This window comes from Semicossyphus pulcher, unplaced genomic scaffold (genome assembly GCF_022749685.1).
Source record: "Semicossyphus pulcher isolate SPU_LCO1_2020_fin unplaced genomic scaffold, fSemPul1.0.p SCAF_7, whole genome shotgun sequence".
Lineage (NCBI taxonomy): Eukaryota > Metazoa > Chordata > Actinopteri > Labriformes > Labridae > Semicossyphus > Semicossyphus pulcher.
Window position 1 is genome coordinate 11,114,347 of NW_027211748.1, and position 18,833 is coordinate 11,133,179.

General features: G+C 41.6%; 1 protein-coding gene across 1 annotated transcript; it reads right to left on the bottom strand.

Moving 5' to 3' along the window:
- Positions 1-869: 869 nt before the first annotated feature.
- Positions 870-9,459, bottom strand: LOC138612219 (schwannomin-interacting protein 1-like). Its single transcript, XM_069685537.1, has 7 exons — positions 9,329-9,459; positions 7,115-7,224; positions 3,285-3,402; positions 2,958-3,164; positions 2,458-2,581; positions 2,225-2,318; positions 870-2,095 (listed from the first exon to the last, which is right to left on the bottom strand). Exons 1-7 carry the CDS (start codon positions 9,356-9,358, stop codon positions 2,044-2,046), a joined length of 735 nt encoding a protein of 244 aa, XP_069541638.1. The 5' UTR covers positions 9,359-9,459; the 3' UTR covers positions 870-2,043.
- Between the last annotated feature and the right edge of the window lie 9,374 nt (positions 9,460-18,833).

An 18,833-nucleotide genomic window follows, 5' to 3' on the forward strand; every position in this document is an offset into this window, starting at 1 on the left:
CTCTCTGCCACAAATTCATCATTCGTGATCACAAAAACATTTTTTATATATATTATGTAAAAATCATTTTAAGTATTGTTCAATAACTCTTAAGTCATATCGAATTTAACACTTTTGTGTAAAAATATGGCTTCTGGTAGGAAAATATACTTACTATAGACATAATTATTATTTTACTGAAACGTGTTTTTATATGGATGGTAATGCTAAATGGACTGAACTTATATAGCACTTTTCTAGTCTTCGGACCACTCAAAGCACTTTTACACTACATTTCACATTCACCCTTTCACACACTGATGGCAAAGTGCCGATCTCCGATCAGATCTATGCCCATTCATACCCGATGGCTCTTGCCCAAGGACACTTTGACATGTGGCTGTAGCAGTCAGGGATCGAACCCCCAGCCTTCCGGTAGAGAGACGACTCTGCCACTGAGCCACAGCCGACCCTATACTTTTCAAATCATTTCCAATAAATCAAAAATGTCTGAGCAGCCATCTGAGGTGGAAGTGATGGATTGATTTGTGTAGTAAAAGTCATCTTTTTGATATTAATAATAATAATAATTTAGCCGTTAACCTGTATCAAATGAGTGTTTGAGTTTTGTTTTTGTGCCCACAGTCAAGAAATATTCCCCTCCTACTTCTGTGTAATCCTTCACGAAACTCACTCAAGTGTCAATAGAGGTGTGAATAAACCAACTATGAGACTGAATGTGTGAATGAGGACAGACTCACTTTCCCGAGCTGCACTCGATGACACAATATCTTTGTGTTTTTTGAATAATTTGCTCCATCAATGCCCCTGAAATTCACATGAAATACAAAGCAACTGTTATGCAACAAGCCAGATATAAACTAAGTTCACACACTTGAAACTTTTATTACAGGAGTTTTTTTTCCTTTTATACAATCATAATACATTTATCAATGAAGCGTACAATAAAAAAAGAAAGTTTGTGTTAATTGACATTCTTAAAAAGGTGCGAGTGAAACATTTAAACATGGCCAACGCGGCCTGTTCTTCATCCTCTTGATAGATTATCTTTCAACATTTACATACAGTACGTCCATAAAGCTCGACTCTCCAGACAGATAAAATATATATATGCTTAGGCTGTGATTTATTCATATATATTTGTATTATAGGTTTATGGTTACCCTTTATTAGCAAATTGAGCATAACTAAACCAACTTTGCATATTATTGTTTAGGGGCTGCTCGCGTCAACACGCCTCCATGTTTGCTTTTTCGAGCCCTCTGTATTAACCAATAGTGTTTTAACCCATCCCTTCTCATTTTGTCCATTAAACCGAGATTTTACAATACAAATACTACCATAAAGTTCAAATGTATGGCTCTAAATGCATCTTTAAAGCAGTTTGAAAATGTAGCAGCTATCGACTTACATCTAATTTAGTGTCTAAATGATCCCTACAAGACTTCAGTGAAGCTGCTGCAGCCTATAAACACAGCTGTGAAGCTAAGCTGTAAATCAGCGTCTTTCATTTCAACAGTTGAGATGGTAGATAGGTGAATGGACGTGGTGAATAGTAGTAGTGAATTCCAGTGTTAAACAGCGATGGCACCGTGCTCTTAGTGAAAGAAACGTGAACAGAAAAGTCTACAGATGAACAGAATCATCCTCTTGATTGATATAAAGACAAACTAAAGACAGGTGTGGCCCCTAGAAGTCACCGTGCAAAATCATGAAGGGGTAAATCAGGGTTCGAGAAGAAGAGGAGTCCCCTGATCCTATGAAACATTGCATTATTAATCGTGCTCAGTGGGAAGTGAAAAGCCTGCACAAACTGTCCACACAGAGAGAGGCGATGACTCGGCTTCTTAAAGATGCTGAGCCCCCTGTCCTTTTGTGATACAATACGTTATGTGAGTGTTTGTGTGTGGTTATTACAGTATACGGTGTATCACTTTCTCCAGAAAGAGTCAGCACACATGGAGTTTATTAGTAACACTGGTGACAGTCCATGGAGCGGGAGGTAAGATGGCGTGCAGATGAACACACGTGTCGACGAGGTGTTTATTTAGACATGGCTTTCTCTGCCTGGTGCCTCTGGTGGCTGTGAGCGTGCCTGTCACAACAAAGACAAGATGTCAGCGAACACGGGACACACGGCACATGTCCAAATACAGCTTATACAGGAGGAATTGGAGTTTGACAGGTAATGCCGATAGAAAGATGACAGAAAAGAGAGATTCACCTGGTGAGGTCCTCTATATCCACCAGCATGGCGTCCTGCTCCACATGCAGCTCATCCCTCATCAGCAGCAACTGCACCAGCTCCTCGTTTAGGCCTGTGTTAGATTTCAGGGAGGACAGGTCAGAAAATGCCAACATTTTAATGAGGGAACGTATATCATTTTAAAAAGGATTTGGGGGAATCTTTCCTTTTGTAAGCCTGAGTTACCTCTTCGTGAATGTGTGTGTACTCACTCTGAATCTGTGAGTGTAAGTCATTCGTGATGACTTGCAGCTGTCCTAGACTCATGTCCCTCATGTCCCCTCGCCTTAGATTCCTCTTCATCAAGCACTCGCTGATGTGGGGCATATGGGGGAGCTGCATGTCAACACACATAACAAATAAATAATAATATGAATAAAGACTAAAACATTATTGTTCAATGTGGATAAAAGTCAACAGGATGCCTGATCTGTGTGACACATGCTGCTCTTTTGTTTATCACCAGTATCAATGGGTTTTCCCTTAAGTCTCTAACACACTTACAAACCAAGACTGACCTTCTGTTCAGGCCATGTAAGTCCCTCACACGGTTTTTATTGTGTTTGTTTCCCGGAACAGCAGCATACGGTCAGTCATTCTATTTTCACCATTCTTTTTCCCCCCCATCACGTGTGGTTAAATTATTACATTTTCAGGAATTAATTCTGCAATCACACAAACCCCCTGAACTGTGTTTTACTTTCTCACTGACCAAGTCAGCCACAGGTGAACGTCTGTGCAGCTGGATCTGCCTCTCCACCTCCACCTGCATGCGGGCCATGGGTCGAGCCAGAGCCAGCGCCACCCGGGCCTCCTCCTGTAGCCTACGCTGCACCCGCCAGAACCCGCTGCAGTCATCCAACGGGTCAGAGTCCTCCTCCGCAGTGTCTCGGTCTGACAACGATGAGCTCTGCTTGCTCTGGGGGGGAAGTAGAGTGAGTGATTTTATGAAGTTATGGCTGTTGTGGTTGTCACACGTGAGTGTTACAAAAGTTAAGAGTAGTGGGATGAAACAGAAACACAGAGACTATGTGCGTACCACAGGGGACAGCGGTGTGTCCAGACTGGTCTCTGTCCTGCTGTCCTCAGCATCGCTGTCTTTGTCGCTGCTGCTGTCGTTCACAAAACACACCTGCAGGTTCACCCCACTCTGCAGTCTGAGAGGGAAAAGACAAAGAGTGAACAACATGAGTGTTGAAATTTAGATCTTTAGTAAGAAACAATAAAAAATGTCTCAATTTGAATGATTTTCCAAATATTCTTTAAACACAAAAACAAAAAACATTTTAATGAAATAAATCCCAACATGTTGCACTTGGTGCACTTTGAAGCAAAATTGAGCATACACGTTAGTACATGAAATGTTCAGTGGAAAGACCAGGAAATATTTGGATTAAAGGTTCCAACATCTGCAGAATTCTAAAATGAATAATAAAAACACATTTAATTCAGGTGATGTTAAAATATCATCAAATATGTTTTTTATACAGCACCCTACATGAAGTGTCAGATTCCATTTCAACAGTACAACAGAGCTGAAGAGCGCTGATGTATCTTCATTGCCAAAGTCGTCCACGTTTATCATATGAAAATTGTGACTTACTCACTCTTAAAGGTATAATAAGTAGCATTTTCCTTGCATTTTGTCAGTAACACATTCAAACTGGGCCCCTCCTCCTGGGCTCTTCACCAGAAGCTCACGCTCACTCTCTCGTGCGAGAACCCGCCCAGCCCGCCGAGCTAACACCGGCAGCATCACAGTTACCTTTGCGCTAGCATGCTAACCGCCGGTTACCGTTGCGCTAGCATGCTAACTGCCGGTTACCGTTGCGCTAGCATGCTAACCGCCGGTTAGCTTTTCCTACCCGGTTTGAGGCACCTACCTGTCCAACAGAAAGAAGGCCAACTCTGCATCGCTCTTTCGCCATGTTTGCCGGTCTGAATGGGGCCCAGTTGCTAATTTGAACCACTCCCACACTCACCTATACGCTGATTGTCTCAGGGAACCACAACAGCACCCCTCCTGAAAACGTCCCGTGCTAAGCAAAACAACAGAATAGATGCAGAGGGAAGGGTCTCACAGGGGTCTGCACACACACTCACCAGCACACATGTATAGAGGCCCATAAGTGATGATTTATATTATATTATATTTGTAAAAGTCTATATTTTATTAATCTAGGAAAATCCTACTTATTATACCTTAAGCACATTAGTAAAGGAGCCCTTTTTTAAAGATGAGGAACTAATGCACATGGCAACAATGGCAGGGATGGGCAAGAGCAAACACTGGATTTGTTATATGATGTCGAATACATCAATATTGCTCTTTAGTAAAACACACTAAAAGGACCAATTTTATGTATCATTCATCTGAGGGTGTTTTTCATGCTTTGATCAAGGCCCCTTAGTCCCCTTAGTATCCAAGTACATCATCATGATCATGATGCGTTTTGACATCACAGTGTGTGACTTAATAAAGAAACAAAAGCAATTCAAAACTTTAATGAAACAATTAAAGCCACAAAAATAACATCAGCCCTTCCACAGCAGTTAGACCTCAAACCTCAGCTTTTCCAAGAGCTCAGAACACCATTCAAAAAAGTAAACTCCCACTACATTAGAATGATTCAATAACTTCAACAACACCTCATAAACATGACGGTGTTCATGAGGTTTGGAGTTTCCACATCCCAGAGGTCGCACCTGTACCTCCATTAGAGGTCACATGACTTTAATCACAGCCCCAGACTCGTACGAGGCTTCACTTCTTCTTTCACGAGCACACAACACAACTGCACTTCCTCAAACAGGGCCAGCAGCATGTTTGATGTGAACGCCCCTGCTAATCTACACTCAAAGCGGCAAAAAGTAACTAGAGGTCAAAGCTGTCATGTAAAAAAAGCAGAGGTGTGTGTTTGTAGCTGCAGTGGCTTTGGTTAACCGACGTTTATGATGTAATGCAACTCTTTCCACTACGTGTGTTTGTGCGTGTCCAAAACCTGAATCACAAACATGACATATCGCACTTTAGGCAAAAACTATTTCCCTAACTTATGATTAGAGTTTTGGTTGCATACGTCAAGCCTGCTGCATGACACATTCAACTAATAAAAATAATTTTGCCACAAATACTTTGACATATTTTAAATGTATGTACAGTATAGACTTATGTATAGGTCATAAAGCTGTGCAGGTGATTGACCAACTATTAGGGCAGTGAAAATATAAACAAAACAATACAACTATGTAAATGTAGAACCAAAAAAAGAATTTGGATCCATATTATGAAAAATACTTTGATCTGTTTACATTTAATACCCACTGTAGAGGTTGGGGCCACAATTTTTAATGACAAATATCTCATTATGGCAACAGAAGCTTATTGTCTAAGCTCGATCCCACAGTGACAGTTTTCTCGTCTGTCTGACTCATGAAGTTCGGGAATAACTCAGTTTCAGTCTGAGCAACGTAACATGCAACAGAGGTTAACCACCGTGCTACCTCCTCTGTGCCTACTCTTTCCGTACCCAGGCCCCTTTGTTAATGTTAATGCTAGTTAACGTTTAGTCGAATGTCACTTCCCTTGGACTGGCACCACGTTGTGGCTTTCTGGGAAACCTTTCATTATGTGAGTCACTCATTCTTTTTCTCAAGTCCAAGAGCCAAGTCACAAACAAACAGAAACAGAATTATTTGACGTATTTGCAAAACATGTTTTTGCATCATGTTGCATTTTGTACTACATGACTCAATCCGTCTGAAAAGACTGTTATTTTATGTCTGAAACGTTTGACAGCCACGAGCCAACTAGCCAATCCAGTAAGTCCTGTCTCTCTTATATGTGTTTTCTTTGCTTATTGTTCTTAATTCTCAATTCTTGAATGACTAAGTTGGTTGGTCTTTTCTGGCACAGAGGCATAATAAACACTTGTATCTTTTTTTTTTTAATCTGTAAATGCCTTACTGGACATTCACCACCTTATATAAAATCTATGCTGGACTGTACCACTGGGACCTACCACGTTCGCTCTTTAACTAATGCTACTAGTCGCACAGGCTGGCTCTGAGCTTAAGAAATCTGCCTTTAGTGTTTGTGATCCAAACGTGGAATTGTTTACAGCACAAGATTTACAATGTTGTTTCTCTCAGATTACAGCAGTGTTCAATTGTTTTCATAGAGTATTGTGGTTTTGGGTTTTAATTGTGCAAAATAAAGGATTTTCCAGGCTTAAATAAAGGTTTGTATGAATGAATGAATAGTTAATGACAGCTCCCTCTTCTGGTACTTGTAGCCAGAGTGCAAGCTCTTACAGATGCTAAAAACCGGCCACTCAGATAAATTGAGAACACGACTGTGTTGTGATTACCACGTATCTCCAAAATGTCGACTCTTAAAATCAGCCCTGTTTATTAAGAAAAAAACTTGCTTTGTCGTGTTCATTTTATAGAAATGCCGTCTACAAAGACATCATTACATACACAAGAGGGGGTTAGACTGATATTGATAAATGGGTTTACAAATATGACCAGCAGGTGAGTAATTAGATGTCCTATATAGGCCAGTTGTTGCCAACATGAGGAGGTTCTTTATTCAGGCAACACATACAGTCTACAAAACCTACATTTCCTTTTCTATTCAGAGATTAAAATAGATTAATGTTTTCAGTGAATCAATAATTCATCTTATCTGGGGCGTATCTCACTGTTTCCCTGCAAACCAGCCAAGAATATCTTCTTGGAGAACATCTAAAGATCCAAAGTGTCAGCTGTCGGAAGCTAAAACACAGAAATATTGGTGCCAGGCTTCAAAAGGCTACATTGATCAAACGGTGACACACTCAAACACACAGTCGATAACAAACCCACCGGGAGGACGGGCCGTTCTTGCTGCAGCTGGTGTAGATGACTGGCTCGTCGTCATAGAAACTGCCAAGGGCAAGTTTCTGCCTGATGGACTCTCTCTCGTTCCTCTGGGCCTGACGGAGAGAGAAGAGAGACACACATGAATATAAAGAATATTAATAAAAGAGCTGCTGCTGGTCCATCTCTGCTTGATTGACCAAGTGGGACATATTCAGGAGAAGAAATAATAATCCTGGTGTGGAGGTTGCTATTTGAATTAAAGCTATGAATACATGTATTGTCCCCAAAAATATGAGAGGAGGAGGAAAGAAAGGAAAGGAAAGGAAAGGAACGAAAGGAGGAACAAATTGTGATTATGGAGGAGAAGGTAGAAATAATGTAGCACAGTCGCACAATCCAATTAGCTGCTTTTCACAGATTAGGATAATCCAGCTGTGGCCTCATATATGAAAATGCCTGCTACACTTTCAAAGCTCAGCTTACACATTTATTGTTTGGCCTTTTCTTTTCTTTACCGTACCATAAGCTTAAATAACAGATACCTTCCTCCTGTCATTTTCCTGTTCTGACTAATAATAATATTAAGCCAGAAATATCGATGTAACACAACACATGACATCCACGTGAACAAGAACATCCTGTTGGTCCTCTTTTACAAGCACTACAATAAATACTGGACTGCATTTGTACATTTGGTGGATTCAGGTTGTTTCCAACAGTTCAGACACCAGCATTTTATGACATGTTTGTCTATGTGTTTGTTTCTGTTATAGACTGACAGCCTGCTGACAACCTGTGCAGGAAGTGCCAACCATCCTGGGATGGACTACAGCCCTGCCTCAGGATGAGCAGGTATAGAGAATGGATGAATGAATGAATGTGGCAGCTTCTCTCCTGATCAACGTTGCCCAGATAACTTCCTGTTTGAACATGGAGGAAAGTGCACAGCACACAAGTCTAAACATCAGACCTAAAAAGACTAAACTATTGTAAATGAATCGTAAATGTGAAGTCAATAAGATCAGTCTTCTTTTAACTAATTACAGCATTAGAGAAATCTTTTGTTGCTTTGATCACTTGTCCATTTGAGTCCAAGTCAAGACAACATAACGCCAAGTCATTCTCCTCTCATGTAGGAGGCTCGAGTCTCTGTGAAAGCGTTTTCTCTTCTATCCTCCCATTTGCTTCCTTTAGACCAGAAATGTTGAACGTTTGTTCTCAGGATCCAGAATTTTCACTGTCCTAGTTTTTTTTATCCTCCCTCCCACTCCTCCGTTTCTTCTTCTGCTTCTTCCTTAATGTCCCTGAATCATTTTCGCTGTGTGTCAGCTTCCTTTGTAGCTGCCCTTCATTGTTCTATCTTTCTTGTCAACTAGAGATATTTTTAGGGTAGTTTGAGCTGCGTTTGTTCCTGGAAGACAAAACCTTACATTTTTATTTATCAGGAAATATTGCAAAGAACAACATGACATGATCTCCTGTTCTGGCGGCTTGGTCAGGGTATTTTTTATATCATGAGATTGTGCTCAGTGCTCACATGTCTAAGGCCGCCTGTGTGTGTGTGTGAGCCTGTGACACACACACCGCATTCACAAGTAACTATTGAATAACACCTCCAAAATAAGACATGTTTCTCTGTTATCCTTCTCTCTCCCAAAATATCCTCAAAAACTAGCCCATCACCCTCTCTCTCTTATGTTGTGACGCATCATGAGATTATCATGAAGCTGTGATGTAAGAGCATAAATCACAGTTGATCGCCCTCACTCGTCCATCCATCGCTCTGCCTCCTGCTCATCCAGACAGCCGGATGTCCTCCTTACCAGCATGTCTACTCAGAGATTCACACACAACCTTTTTGACCCTCCGAAAACAAAGTAAGCAGTGTAGGAAAAGCCCCCTGGTCTCTGTGAAAAAAGGTTTTATAAAACACTAAAAAAAGCATGCCAAATGATCACACACACACATTCATTATATAAGGGATTAAATTATTTAGAATTGTACTGAGCAGATGTGAAACCACGAAGATGAACAGGTAAAGATCACATATGAACACACCCACGCCCCCCCGCAATCACACATCCCCTCGTCCATTATGGCCGATTCATCCACAACAGCTCATGCATGATGGATACCTATCACGTATACCTGTGAATATCACACTACATGAGCTGCAGCCTCAGAATCCCTAAAACATGCGATGAAAAATCCACACACCTGGTAAACGCGTTTCTCCTGGTGCACCATCCTTCAGCGCATCGCACTAAAACAGCCGCCCTGCCCTTCTCTACACTGCAGTGAAGCTAGACCCAGGAGACCCTCTCATATACTGCAGCTCCGTGCAGGAGAGCGAAGGAGGGAGGGAGGGAGGAGAGAGCAGTGAGGGGAGGGAGGGAGGCAGCAGAGAGAGGAGGGGGGAGATGGTGGGAGCAGGAGAGGAAAGAGTGGGAAGAGACGGAAGCGGAGGAGGAGGGAGGGGAGTGATGGAGCTGCTCAGTGCTGCCACTGCTAGCCTGATGTGTTATCTGTTCCTCCATCTTCCTCGCTTGCTATCTTTCTCATGGCTTCTCCTCCTCATCTTTTAATTTGGAGGACAGGAAAACATAGCAGCTTCTAGGAATCCTCAGGCTTCGTAGATGTGCAGAAATAAGGGCATGTAATTGGTTGCATGGTGTAGTGAGCGGAAAGTGGGGCTACAAGGCCAGGCTGACAAATGAGACTGCAACCCTGGAAAACAAAACCATTAAGAGGGCCAAGGCTGATCAATAACAGCTCCTCTAATAAATGTCAGCGGTTTTGAGCAGCACTGACATGGCGTCTGCATCTCCTGCTCGGCTCAAAGCGCAACAGTGAATTTTGAATTGCGCATCCTCTTGTTTGTTTTGTCTCCTAAAGGAATCTCCTCCAGCCCCATTCCACTTCACAGGTTCAAGTGTGATGAGCCGGAAGAGAAACGAGGAAGCGCCGAGTGTGCCCGCTCGTGCGAAGAAACACACACACATACACACAGTTAGTTCCCACAGTGCTGTGTCACAGTGCAGCAGTAGGATGATTAAACAACATTTTCTCTCATCCTTCAGCATCAGATGCCAAATATTCCCAGCCTTTATGAATCCTCTAAAGGCATTTTTTTACACCATTATATTCATGTACTGCGCATGTACAGCCTCAGATTGAAAATACTCTGTTCTGCTTTGGATTAAATTATATTTTCACTTGTGATTGTATGTTTTTTTATGTTGTTCTGAGTAGTTTGAAGAACCCTGAACTTCAATTGCTTTATCTCCCCGTCTCATCCTGTTTCTCTTGTGGTTAGGAGATGGAGTGAAATGTGTCAGACTCAGCAAGAGTAATTCACTGCTTGTGTGGCCCAGACAAAAAAAGAGAGAGAGACAATCACTCACAGAGATGCTGGACAGTCTCGTTCGCCCTCCACTGTAACAGTCCTCTGCCTGTGCAAAGATGTCCTGGAGCTCCTCGGCCCAACTGCGGCTGTTCACCATGCAGCCTCTTCCTCCTCTCTGGTTCTGAGTGTCACAGTTGCCATCATCTCCACAGTCCTCCCACCAATGGCCTGTAGTGGTCTTTCCCGTGAATACCTCTCCCTCCTCTTCGTCATACATGTCCACATCATAGTCCTCCATAGTGTCAAACTGTGTGGAGCAAATGTCAGGGCTGGGGGAGGGACTCGGTGGCTTGGCTGGGAATATGGCCACAGATGGACTGTAGATATTCAGAGGTGGGACACAGATACCTCACTGAAATCAACTGCTTGAATGCTGGCTGTGTTGACCTCTTTATAAAATCTCTTCATGTCTAAAATTTCCTGTGATTGGAGGGATAAAAAAAAGCTAGATTAATATGATTAAAGAATGGGCATAAACATTTATTATATCATTCTGTGATTTTTCATGCTCTGATTATAGTTCTTGCTAATTCTTATCAACTCTAAACATGCATCACATCACATAACATCTGCTAAACTCACTAAATTACAAATGATTAGCATGGTCTTCCATCCTAATTCAAATCATACTATATAGCACATGCTGTACATATGACTCACCTTCATTGTAGAGTTCAATCAGCCCCTAAAGAAGTTTAAAATCAAACACTGTAATTCAAATAAAGGAGATAAGAGTATTGCATAAAAGGACAACGCTTCCCATTGCCGGACAGACTATATGATGACCTAACGGATGGATTTTAGGATGTCTTGCTCCTCTGTAGAGTAGGTCTTACACCCGACCTCAGTGCTCCATAATTCCAGCCGGCTAAAATACAAGAACTGTAGTAAGGGAAATGGAAAAATACAGGCGTGCATCATTGCTTACACGTCTCTTTGTCACGTGCAACTCAGTTTCAGTGAAGTGTGTAGATTTGTGTGTGTGTGTTCAGCATCACTGGGTGCCCAGAGGAGAGAGCACCATGTGGAAATATATAGGAACGGACAGAATGGGGGTGTGTGGATGCGGTTTGTGTGTGTAAATAGTAGTGGGTTTTTTTCTGTAAATAACTATTGTAATATTGTTTTTCTATCAGGCACTGTCTCTTTCGCATTAACCCACACACTTTATACACTATTTTCAGTTGTTTTTTTGCATTTCTCTAATTTGTTCTGAATTTTTTTGGAGCTATCTGGCACTAATTTCCTTTGTTTTCTAGTTATGTGAAAGAACTTTATTAATCCCAAAGATACCATTTAGAGAGGGCAACAAAAAAAAAAAAGAGCAAAGAAGCTTTATTCGTTCCTTTAAAAGAGTAATTTATTCCAAGAGACTAAAATTGATACTTTTCCCTCACATTCTCCTGGCTGTCAGGTACAACCATGGTTCCTCTTTGTAGCAATAAGATGGTCCCACATACATGAACAGTACCTGCATATATGCACAATCGACACAACCAGCAGAATATAACGCAAGATTAGGATTTTGTATTTAACCACTTTAGTAATGATGAACTAGTTTCATCTGAGACACTGAATCTACTTAAGGTGTGCTGCTCTACTTCATGTAGCTTCAATGGGACCACTAAAATAGTAATCCCAGAATTTGTGCACTTTACACCATTTTGGATGCTACAGATCGGGACTTTGAGATGTATATTTGCAGCTTGGAGCAGATTTCTCTTTCCACATATTTCTTCTTTAAGGGCAAGTATAGTGAGCATTAATTTGAACATTTAAAAGCCATGGCTGACTAGTGTTAGCTTAAAACTAGTTAAAACACTGGTTATAAAATTGTATGCCAAGTACTGCTCATGGTGGCTTCATGTTGAGTCTCTAAATAATGAGAACTGTTAAAACCTGCTCTTTTTGTAAAGTGTCTTGAGATAAACTTTGCTTATGAATTAATGCTATACAAATTTTATTTAAAAAAAAAGAAAAAAAAGAGATTTCTCTGGTAAACTAAAACGCTCATTAGCTTGTGCATCTTCAGAGTGACTGAATTTTCAAGCCAGCTTCATGCATCTTCAAATCATACAGAACATTAGGGTTTTTTTTAGCAGATTTCTTTAAATCAGAAGTCATTGCAACTACCAAAATTAATCTTTGAGTTCAAGTCCTACCATGAAATCCCTTTGTTCTACAATATGGCAAAAGTGGGAAATTACATTTGCAAAAACAAATTAAGCACAAGTGAAACCAAAGTCTAAGGAAAATGTTTTTTATTGAATGCTTAGTTTGCAAGGACACCAGACCCTGAAAGACAGACATTATGGTTGATTAATTAAAAATTAGATTCTTAAATTAACTTGATTCTTAAAATACAGATTCAAACATTAATCAAAGGGAACCTTACCTTTGGAGTTAGTCGTCAACAGGTTGAAGATTTTTCCAATCAAATTAAGGATCGTCTTGGCCTGTTGAGCGGGGGAACCAGGGCCCAGGTTGCCAGTAGTTGAAGCCTGGATGTAGGTGTGCCCGAGGCTGGAGTCCAGATTTGTAGCCAGCTTGAGGCATGAACTTCTGGTCATCGGGGAGTTTGCCAGCATTGTTGGATTTGTATATAACGTATGGCATGTAGGAGCCCTGATAGTAAGGTACAAAAGGACTCATTGGACCTGGATAGTTGGCGCTGGGTGTGGTTGTCTGGCTTGTAGTTTGAGTAGAAGCAGTTGTAGGAGTATAGACTGTTGTTGGCTCTGTTGTAGGCCTTGTTGTTGGCTCTGTTGTTGGCTCTGTTGTAGGCCTTGTTGTAGGCCTTGTTGTTGGCTCTGTTGTTGGCTCTGTTGTAGGCTTTGTTGTAGGCTTTGTTGTTGGCTCTGTTTCACTCGATGTTGAAGTGGGAGACATGCCATCCGGCTTGGTAGTTGGAGGCTTAGTAGTTTGCATGGAGGGAGGTTTTCCATAGTAATGCTGGATAATCGGGTAGTAGTAAACGTCAGAATTCTCAGGGCTTCCTGGCAAAGGTTGTCCAGCTGGTGGATTGTAGGGATAATATGGAAAATATGGTGGGTAATGGGAGTGAGGAGGTATTTGAGGTTTCTTGGTGGTCATTGGCGGTGCTGTGGTAGTCATCCCACTAGTGGAAGTTCCAGTTGTGGGTGGGGCAGTGGTAGTCGCTGCAGTTGTCTTGACTGGGACATTTGGAAGAGGGTAGTAGGGGTAGTAATTGTAATAAGGGTAATATGGGTGGTAGAGATAGTAAGGATATCCAGCAGGCATTTGATTGGGTTTCTCTGTAGATGGCTTTGTAGTCATGGTGGTCGTGTCAGGTGCCGTGGTCGTGTCAGGTGCCTTGGTTGTCTCGGTGGTCGTGGCAGGCTCGGCAGTAGTTGGATCAGCAGGGGATGGTACCGGTGTGGTCATCATATGCATGTAGTAGTAATACATATAAGCGTATAGATTACTTGGATCGTACATGGACTGGGGCTGTATAGCATGTCGCTTATGGCGATTCAGGCTCCAGGGCATGTGAGGGAAAGGAATTTTTCTGGGCTTCCGAGCAGCCTTTGGTATAGTTGGAGGTGTTGTGGCAGAACCAGTCATGGGGCAGGTTAATTTGACTGGAGTCTCTAACCAAGTCATGGGCAACACATAATTTCCATCCTGAAACAACAAGCAGCTGAGCTGATTTCACACTTAACCAGAAGTTCAGTATTTGTAAAAGATGGCTTCAACTTAATCTACCAAGCTCATGTTAACATCTCTGAACTGCTACCATAAAAAGTAGAAACTGCATTGATTTTCAATGAATGAAACTTACTTAAATACTGTCAGAGTGGACCATACCTATACAATCACATAAAGCTTTTGCCATTTAATCAAGAGTAAGAGCATACCTCTTGTATCACATTGCAGCCATCATAGGGAACAACCAAAACGAGGCCCAGGGCGTTTTGCTTCATCAAGTAGCCACAGGTTACAGGCACCTGGACCAGAGGCAGGGAGCGTGCTTTGCCTAAAAAGCAAAGAGAGCATTAATCCAGACTAACCAGCCATGTGGTTTCAGCTTTATAATACACTGATAAAAGAATGTCACAATACCCAGATTTAGCTGCAAGTCAGCAGCTCCAGGTCCCATGGCTCTGAACTTCATCTTCTTCTGACCACAATGCAGGGAAGGGTTCAAGCGCTGCCATGCTGCTTCATTGGCCATGTCGTCCTCCAGTAGTGATGTCTGGCCCAACATTTCTGTCAGAGTAAAGAAGTTTAAATATAAAGTTAACATTAGCAATATGCCTTTGGTTTCTGAGAGTGAGCTGCAGTTGCATGCAGTATGTAGTAATAACAGATAACCTGGCAGTAAAAATCTTACCTGTGACATCCGAGTCAACATGCAGCAATCCCTCATTTCGTTTGGCAGCAGCAGAGGCAGATCCAGACTTGGAGTTCAGCGTTTTCCCATTGAAGAGAATGCTTCCTGTCCTTACTTCCATCACTGTGGCCTCACTAACTGCCTTGTTCTGCTTTGCGTTTTCGCTCAGCCCTCGCAAGCTAAAACAAGTTAAACTTGGAGCCAAAAAGCACAGGACTAACATGACTGCCACAGCTTGACGTGATCTGCGTCCCCTTCCATCTTCACCTGCCATAATGGAGAAACGCTCGGAGCAGATGGAGAGCACTTCGCTGTGGAGGAAGAATTGAATCCCAGCTTTAAATACTGGGCCTATTTTGGTGACAGGTAATCAACTAGTGAAGTGCTACCACCTGCGTTCACTTAACAAGCAACAGGTGGGCTCGTTAGGAGCCTTTGATGTGCGATTAGTTGTCTCAGGTCAGCTTTACCTTTGAGGTTAGTTTTCAGTTAAGTTTTGGGAATATTTACATTTGCATTTGTGATGTTTGGCTCCGTGAAATGTGAAATTTGGAGTTAAGTCCCTGATCTTGTGTGTTAAAGAAAATATTTAAAGGAAATTTTGTATCTTTTCACAGTTTTTCTCAGTTCCATTTTACATCTAGTGTTACATGCATGAATGTGTACTGTACACAATAATGATAAAGACCCAACATGAGACACGGTATTTGTCAGGCCATTGCTCAAATAGCTGTTGGTGGTGATACATTTAATTGGAGTAACAAAACTCCTCTTTCTTTTTTTTCTTTCACATCTTAATTTAAAAATCATTTTAGACCACAAAAATACTCAACTGGTATTTCGACCATTGTTCCAAGACTGAAAGGAAAGTGTGGATCAGAGGATTAAGATAGTACACAATAACAGCAGTACATGCAAAGAAAGGAAAACAATGTGTGGAAATACACTAAGAATGTATAAATATTCTAGTGCTTCTCAGTTTTCTTTGATTCGCTCACTTCACTTACCGCTTGACTGAAGCCAAAGACATTGCGGCTCATAGTCAGTGCTGTTTACCTCTAGGACTCAGAGTGGCCCAAAGACCTAGTTTTTAAGACCGTCTGGCAGGCGTAACCTTAGTATGTTTCAGTGTAAGGAAATATAACAATTAGAAAGATATAAAAATAGAGGCTGCTGTGTGTTATCAGACTGTAGAGCCCCTTAAGGCAAATGTGTAATAATGGGCTATAAGGAGGAACATTTTTTTTTATAAACTCTTTCATTTCCTTAAAGGTGTAAGTCTTGTTTGGTTTACTGCCAGTATGAAAAAAACATGGATATAGTATAAAAAGTTTAATAAATCCTAATTCAATCTAGCCAAATGCTGAAATGTTAGTGTGAAATTAAAGTTTCAGTAGAGCTTGTTCATACACAAGCACAGCTCTGGAAGGTTCTTTCACAAATAGCACCAATGTGAGACTCACACTATGAGCCTTATGGTGCCACCATGTGGACAGTGTACAGCAGCCTCTTTACAACCTCACTGAGATGAGACTGTTTAAAAGCCAAATATGTTCAAAATGAGTTTGTATAATCCCACTCTTGACAAAATTTGTTAGTGACCCAAATACTGCCCTCCCCCCAACCGCCCAGTTAATATAAAGAACCCATCCCTTTCTGCATTTGAGGACTTTCATACTCTACTAAAAACTTTGATTCAAGGCTTACCAGAAGTAGAAACAAACTCAGGCTTTCAGATGCCGTTTGATTAACTTCTTAAATACCAAAAGGTGAAGCTGTAAAAAAAAAAAAAAAAGTTTGGCTTAAAATGTTAACAAGCAGTAGTAACTAACCATTCACCCTCTGGAAATAAAATTATTGATCCACTTAACACATTAAAATGACATGTGAAGCGCTTTTTTTATATAGATTGTCACCTTGTCTTCACATCTAGCACTTTGAAAGGCTAGAATCAGAAGTGCTAACTTTTCCATATTGTTACAATTCTCCAGACTAACAAAATACAAAGGACCAGACAATGCCACTTTTTTTTTTTTAAACCATTTATTAGAACATATTCAGCCGGTTATTATACTTGAGGTTGAGGGTGAGGATGAGGGTGAGGAGGGGGGTAGGGAGGGGGGTATGGAGGGGGGTATGGAGGGGGGTAAGGTGGGGGAAAGGGCATGAATGGATACGGAGGAATGTGGACATGTGAATCAATCGCTTTGGCTGCAGTGGTAGTCGTCGTTGTCTTGGGTGTCGTCGTTGTCTTGGGTGTTGTGGTCGGTATTGTCGTTTCTGGCATAGGGATTGGATATTGAGGATATTGAGGAAAGTGAGGGAAAAGAGGATATGGAGGATAGGGAGGAAACATGAATGGTGGAAACTGCGAGAACTGAGGTGACTGAGGTTTAGTTGTGGTAGTTGTGGTGGTAGTTGTAGGTGCAGCTGTGACTGGTGGAGCTCCTGGGTAAGGCCAAGGAAAGGGAGGGTAGTAAGGTGGCAAGAAAGGAAACATTGGGGGAGGAGCTGTGGCTGCTGGCTTTGTAGTGGTGGTTGTAGTCGTAGTTGGTTTGGCGGTTGTTGGTGCGGCTGTAGTGGCCGGCTTAGCTGTAGTGACTGGAAGAGGAGGAGGAACGTAGGGATAAAAGGGGAAAGGGGGGTATTGTGGATACTGAGGCGCAGCTGGTTTCTTGGCGGCAGTTGTGGTAGTCGTCGTCGCCTTCGTAGGTTCCGGCCCTGAAGGGTGATGAGGGTACTGAGGGTACTGAAGATAGTGTGGATAGAAATAGGACTGGGGAATTTTGGGATTTGAAACATCTGGATTCTTGCCGTTCTGTGGCAAAAGAGGCTCCTGGGGAACCTGAGGGTATGATGGAGGTTGCCCAGGTGTCTGAGGTGCAGCAGTTGTGGGTGCAGCTGCTGCAGATTTGGGACACCAGAGGGAGACTGGAATTCCCTGCCATCGCATTGGGAGCACGTAATTTCCACCCTTGGGAGAGAAAAAACAAAAGTCGGGACATTACAAAACAGTAAAAGATTATACAAGAACTGCCAATAATTGTATTTTACTGAATTACAGATTCTTTTATAAGGGGTCTAAAAATATTGTTATACAAGTCAATAAACATTAACCCAAAGTAATACCAGTTTGTTCAATCCAAAACCAGTTTTGCAGTAAGCCATTGATTTAGAGTGTGGTCTGCAGTCCCCTGTGGTCCTTAGCGGTACTGCATGAAGGCCACCAGAGGTCATTCACAATATATACATTTTTAAAATTGACAATATTTACACTTGTTTATTTTCAAATTGTAAATTATTTGAATGGATTATTTATCTGCGCTGCATCCCCATAGGCCCACTTTCATGAAGGTTAACAAACGCTTTTCAAAAATACCATATCCTGACCTCAAGTGTTGTACAGAGTTATACAATTAGGTTTTGTGGGATTTTATATTTTAGATAGAGCCATGGCATTCTTTAGTTTAGAAATGGCTGCAGTATACAATAGTCAAGGACAACTAAATGGTCACATTTAAGAAGCTTAAACCATCCAATTTCTCATGTTTACTCCATTTAATTATTATCAAAATAGTTGAATTTGACAAATTATTTCTCATACCTTGAATCTACCAAAATGTCAGTTTTATCCACAAATTGTCACCCATTATAACCATTAGCACAATAAAGAGTAGCAATATCTCACATTAAAGGAAACATTACCTCTTGAACCATGTTGCAGCCATCATAGGGGACCAACATAACAAGCGCGAAGGGGTTCCTCTGCATGGTGTAGCCACAGGTGGAGGGGACCTGGGACAGAGGCATTGGAGCTGCATTCCCTGTGTGGACACATTCTCAATTAGACTATGCAGTCACAGGTGAGAATAACATTGGACAGATTATCTAGAGATGGTAAAGCGAATAAACAATAAATTACCTTGTTCCACAGCAAAGTTTGAAACTCCTGGCCCCACAGC

Coding starts and splice junctions, on each gene's coding strand:
- LOC138612219 (XM_069685537.1), bottom strand. CDS start 9,358: ATGGTGCACCAGGAGAAACGCGTTTACCAG. Junction 7,225..9,328: donor AGGAGAAACGCGTTTACCAG/GTGTGTGGATTT, acceptor TCTCTCCGTCAG/GCCCAGAGGAACGAGAGAGA. Junction 3,403..7,114: donor AAGAACGGCCCGTCCTCCCG/GTGGGTTTGTTA, acceptor TTTCCCTCTCAG/ACTGCAGAGTGGGGTGAACC.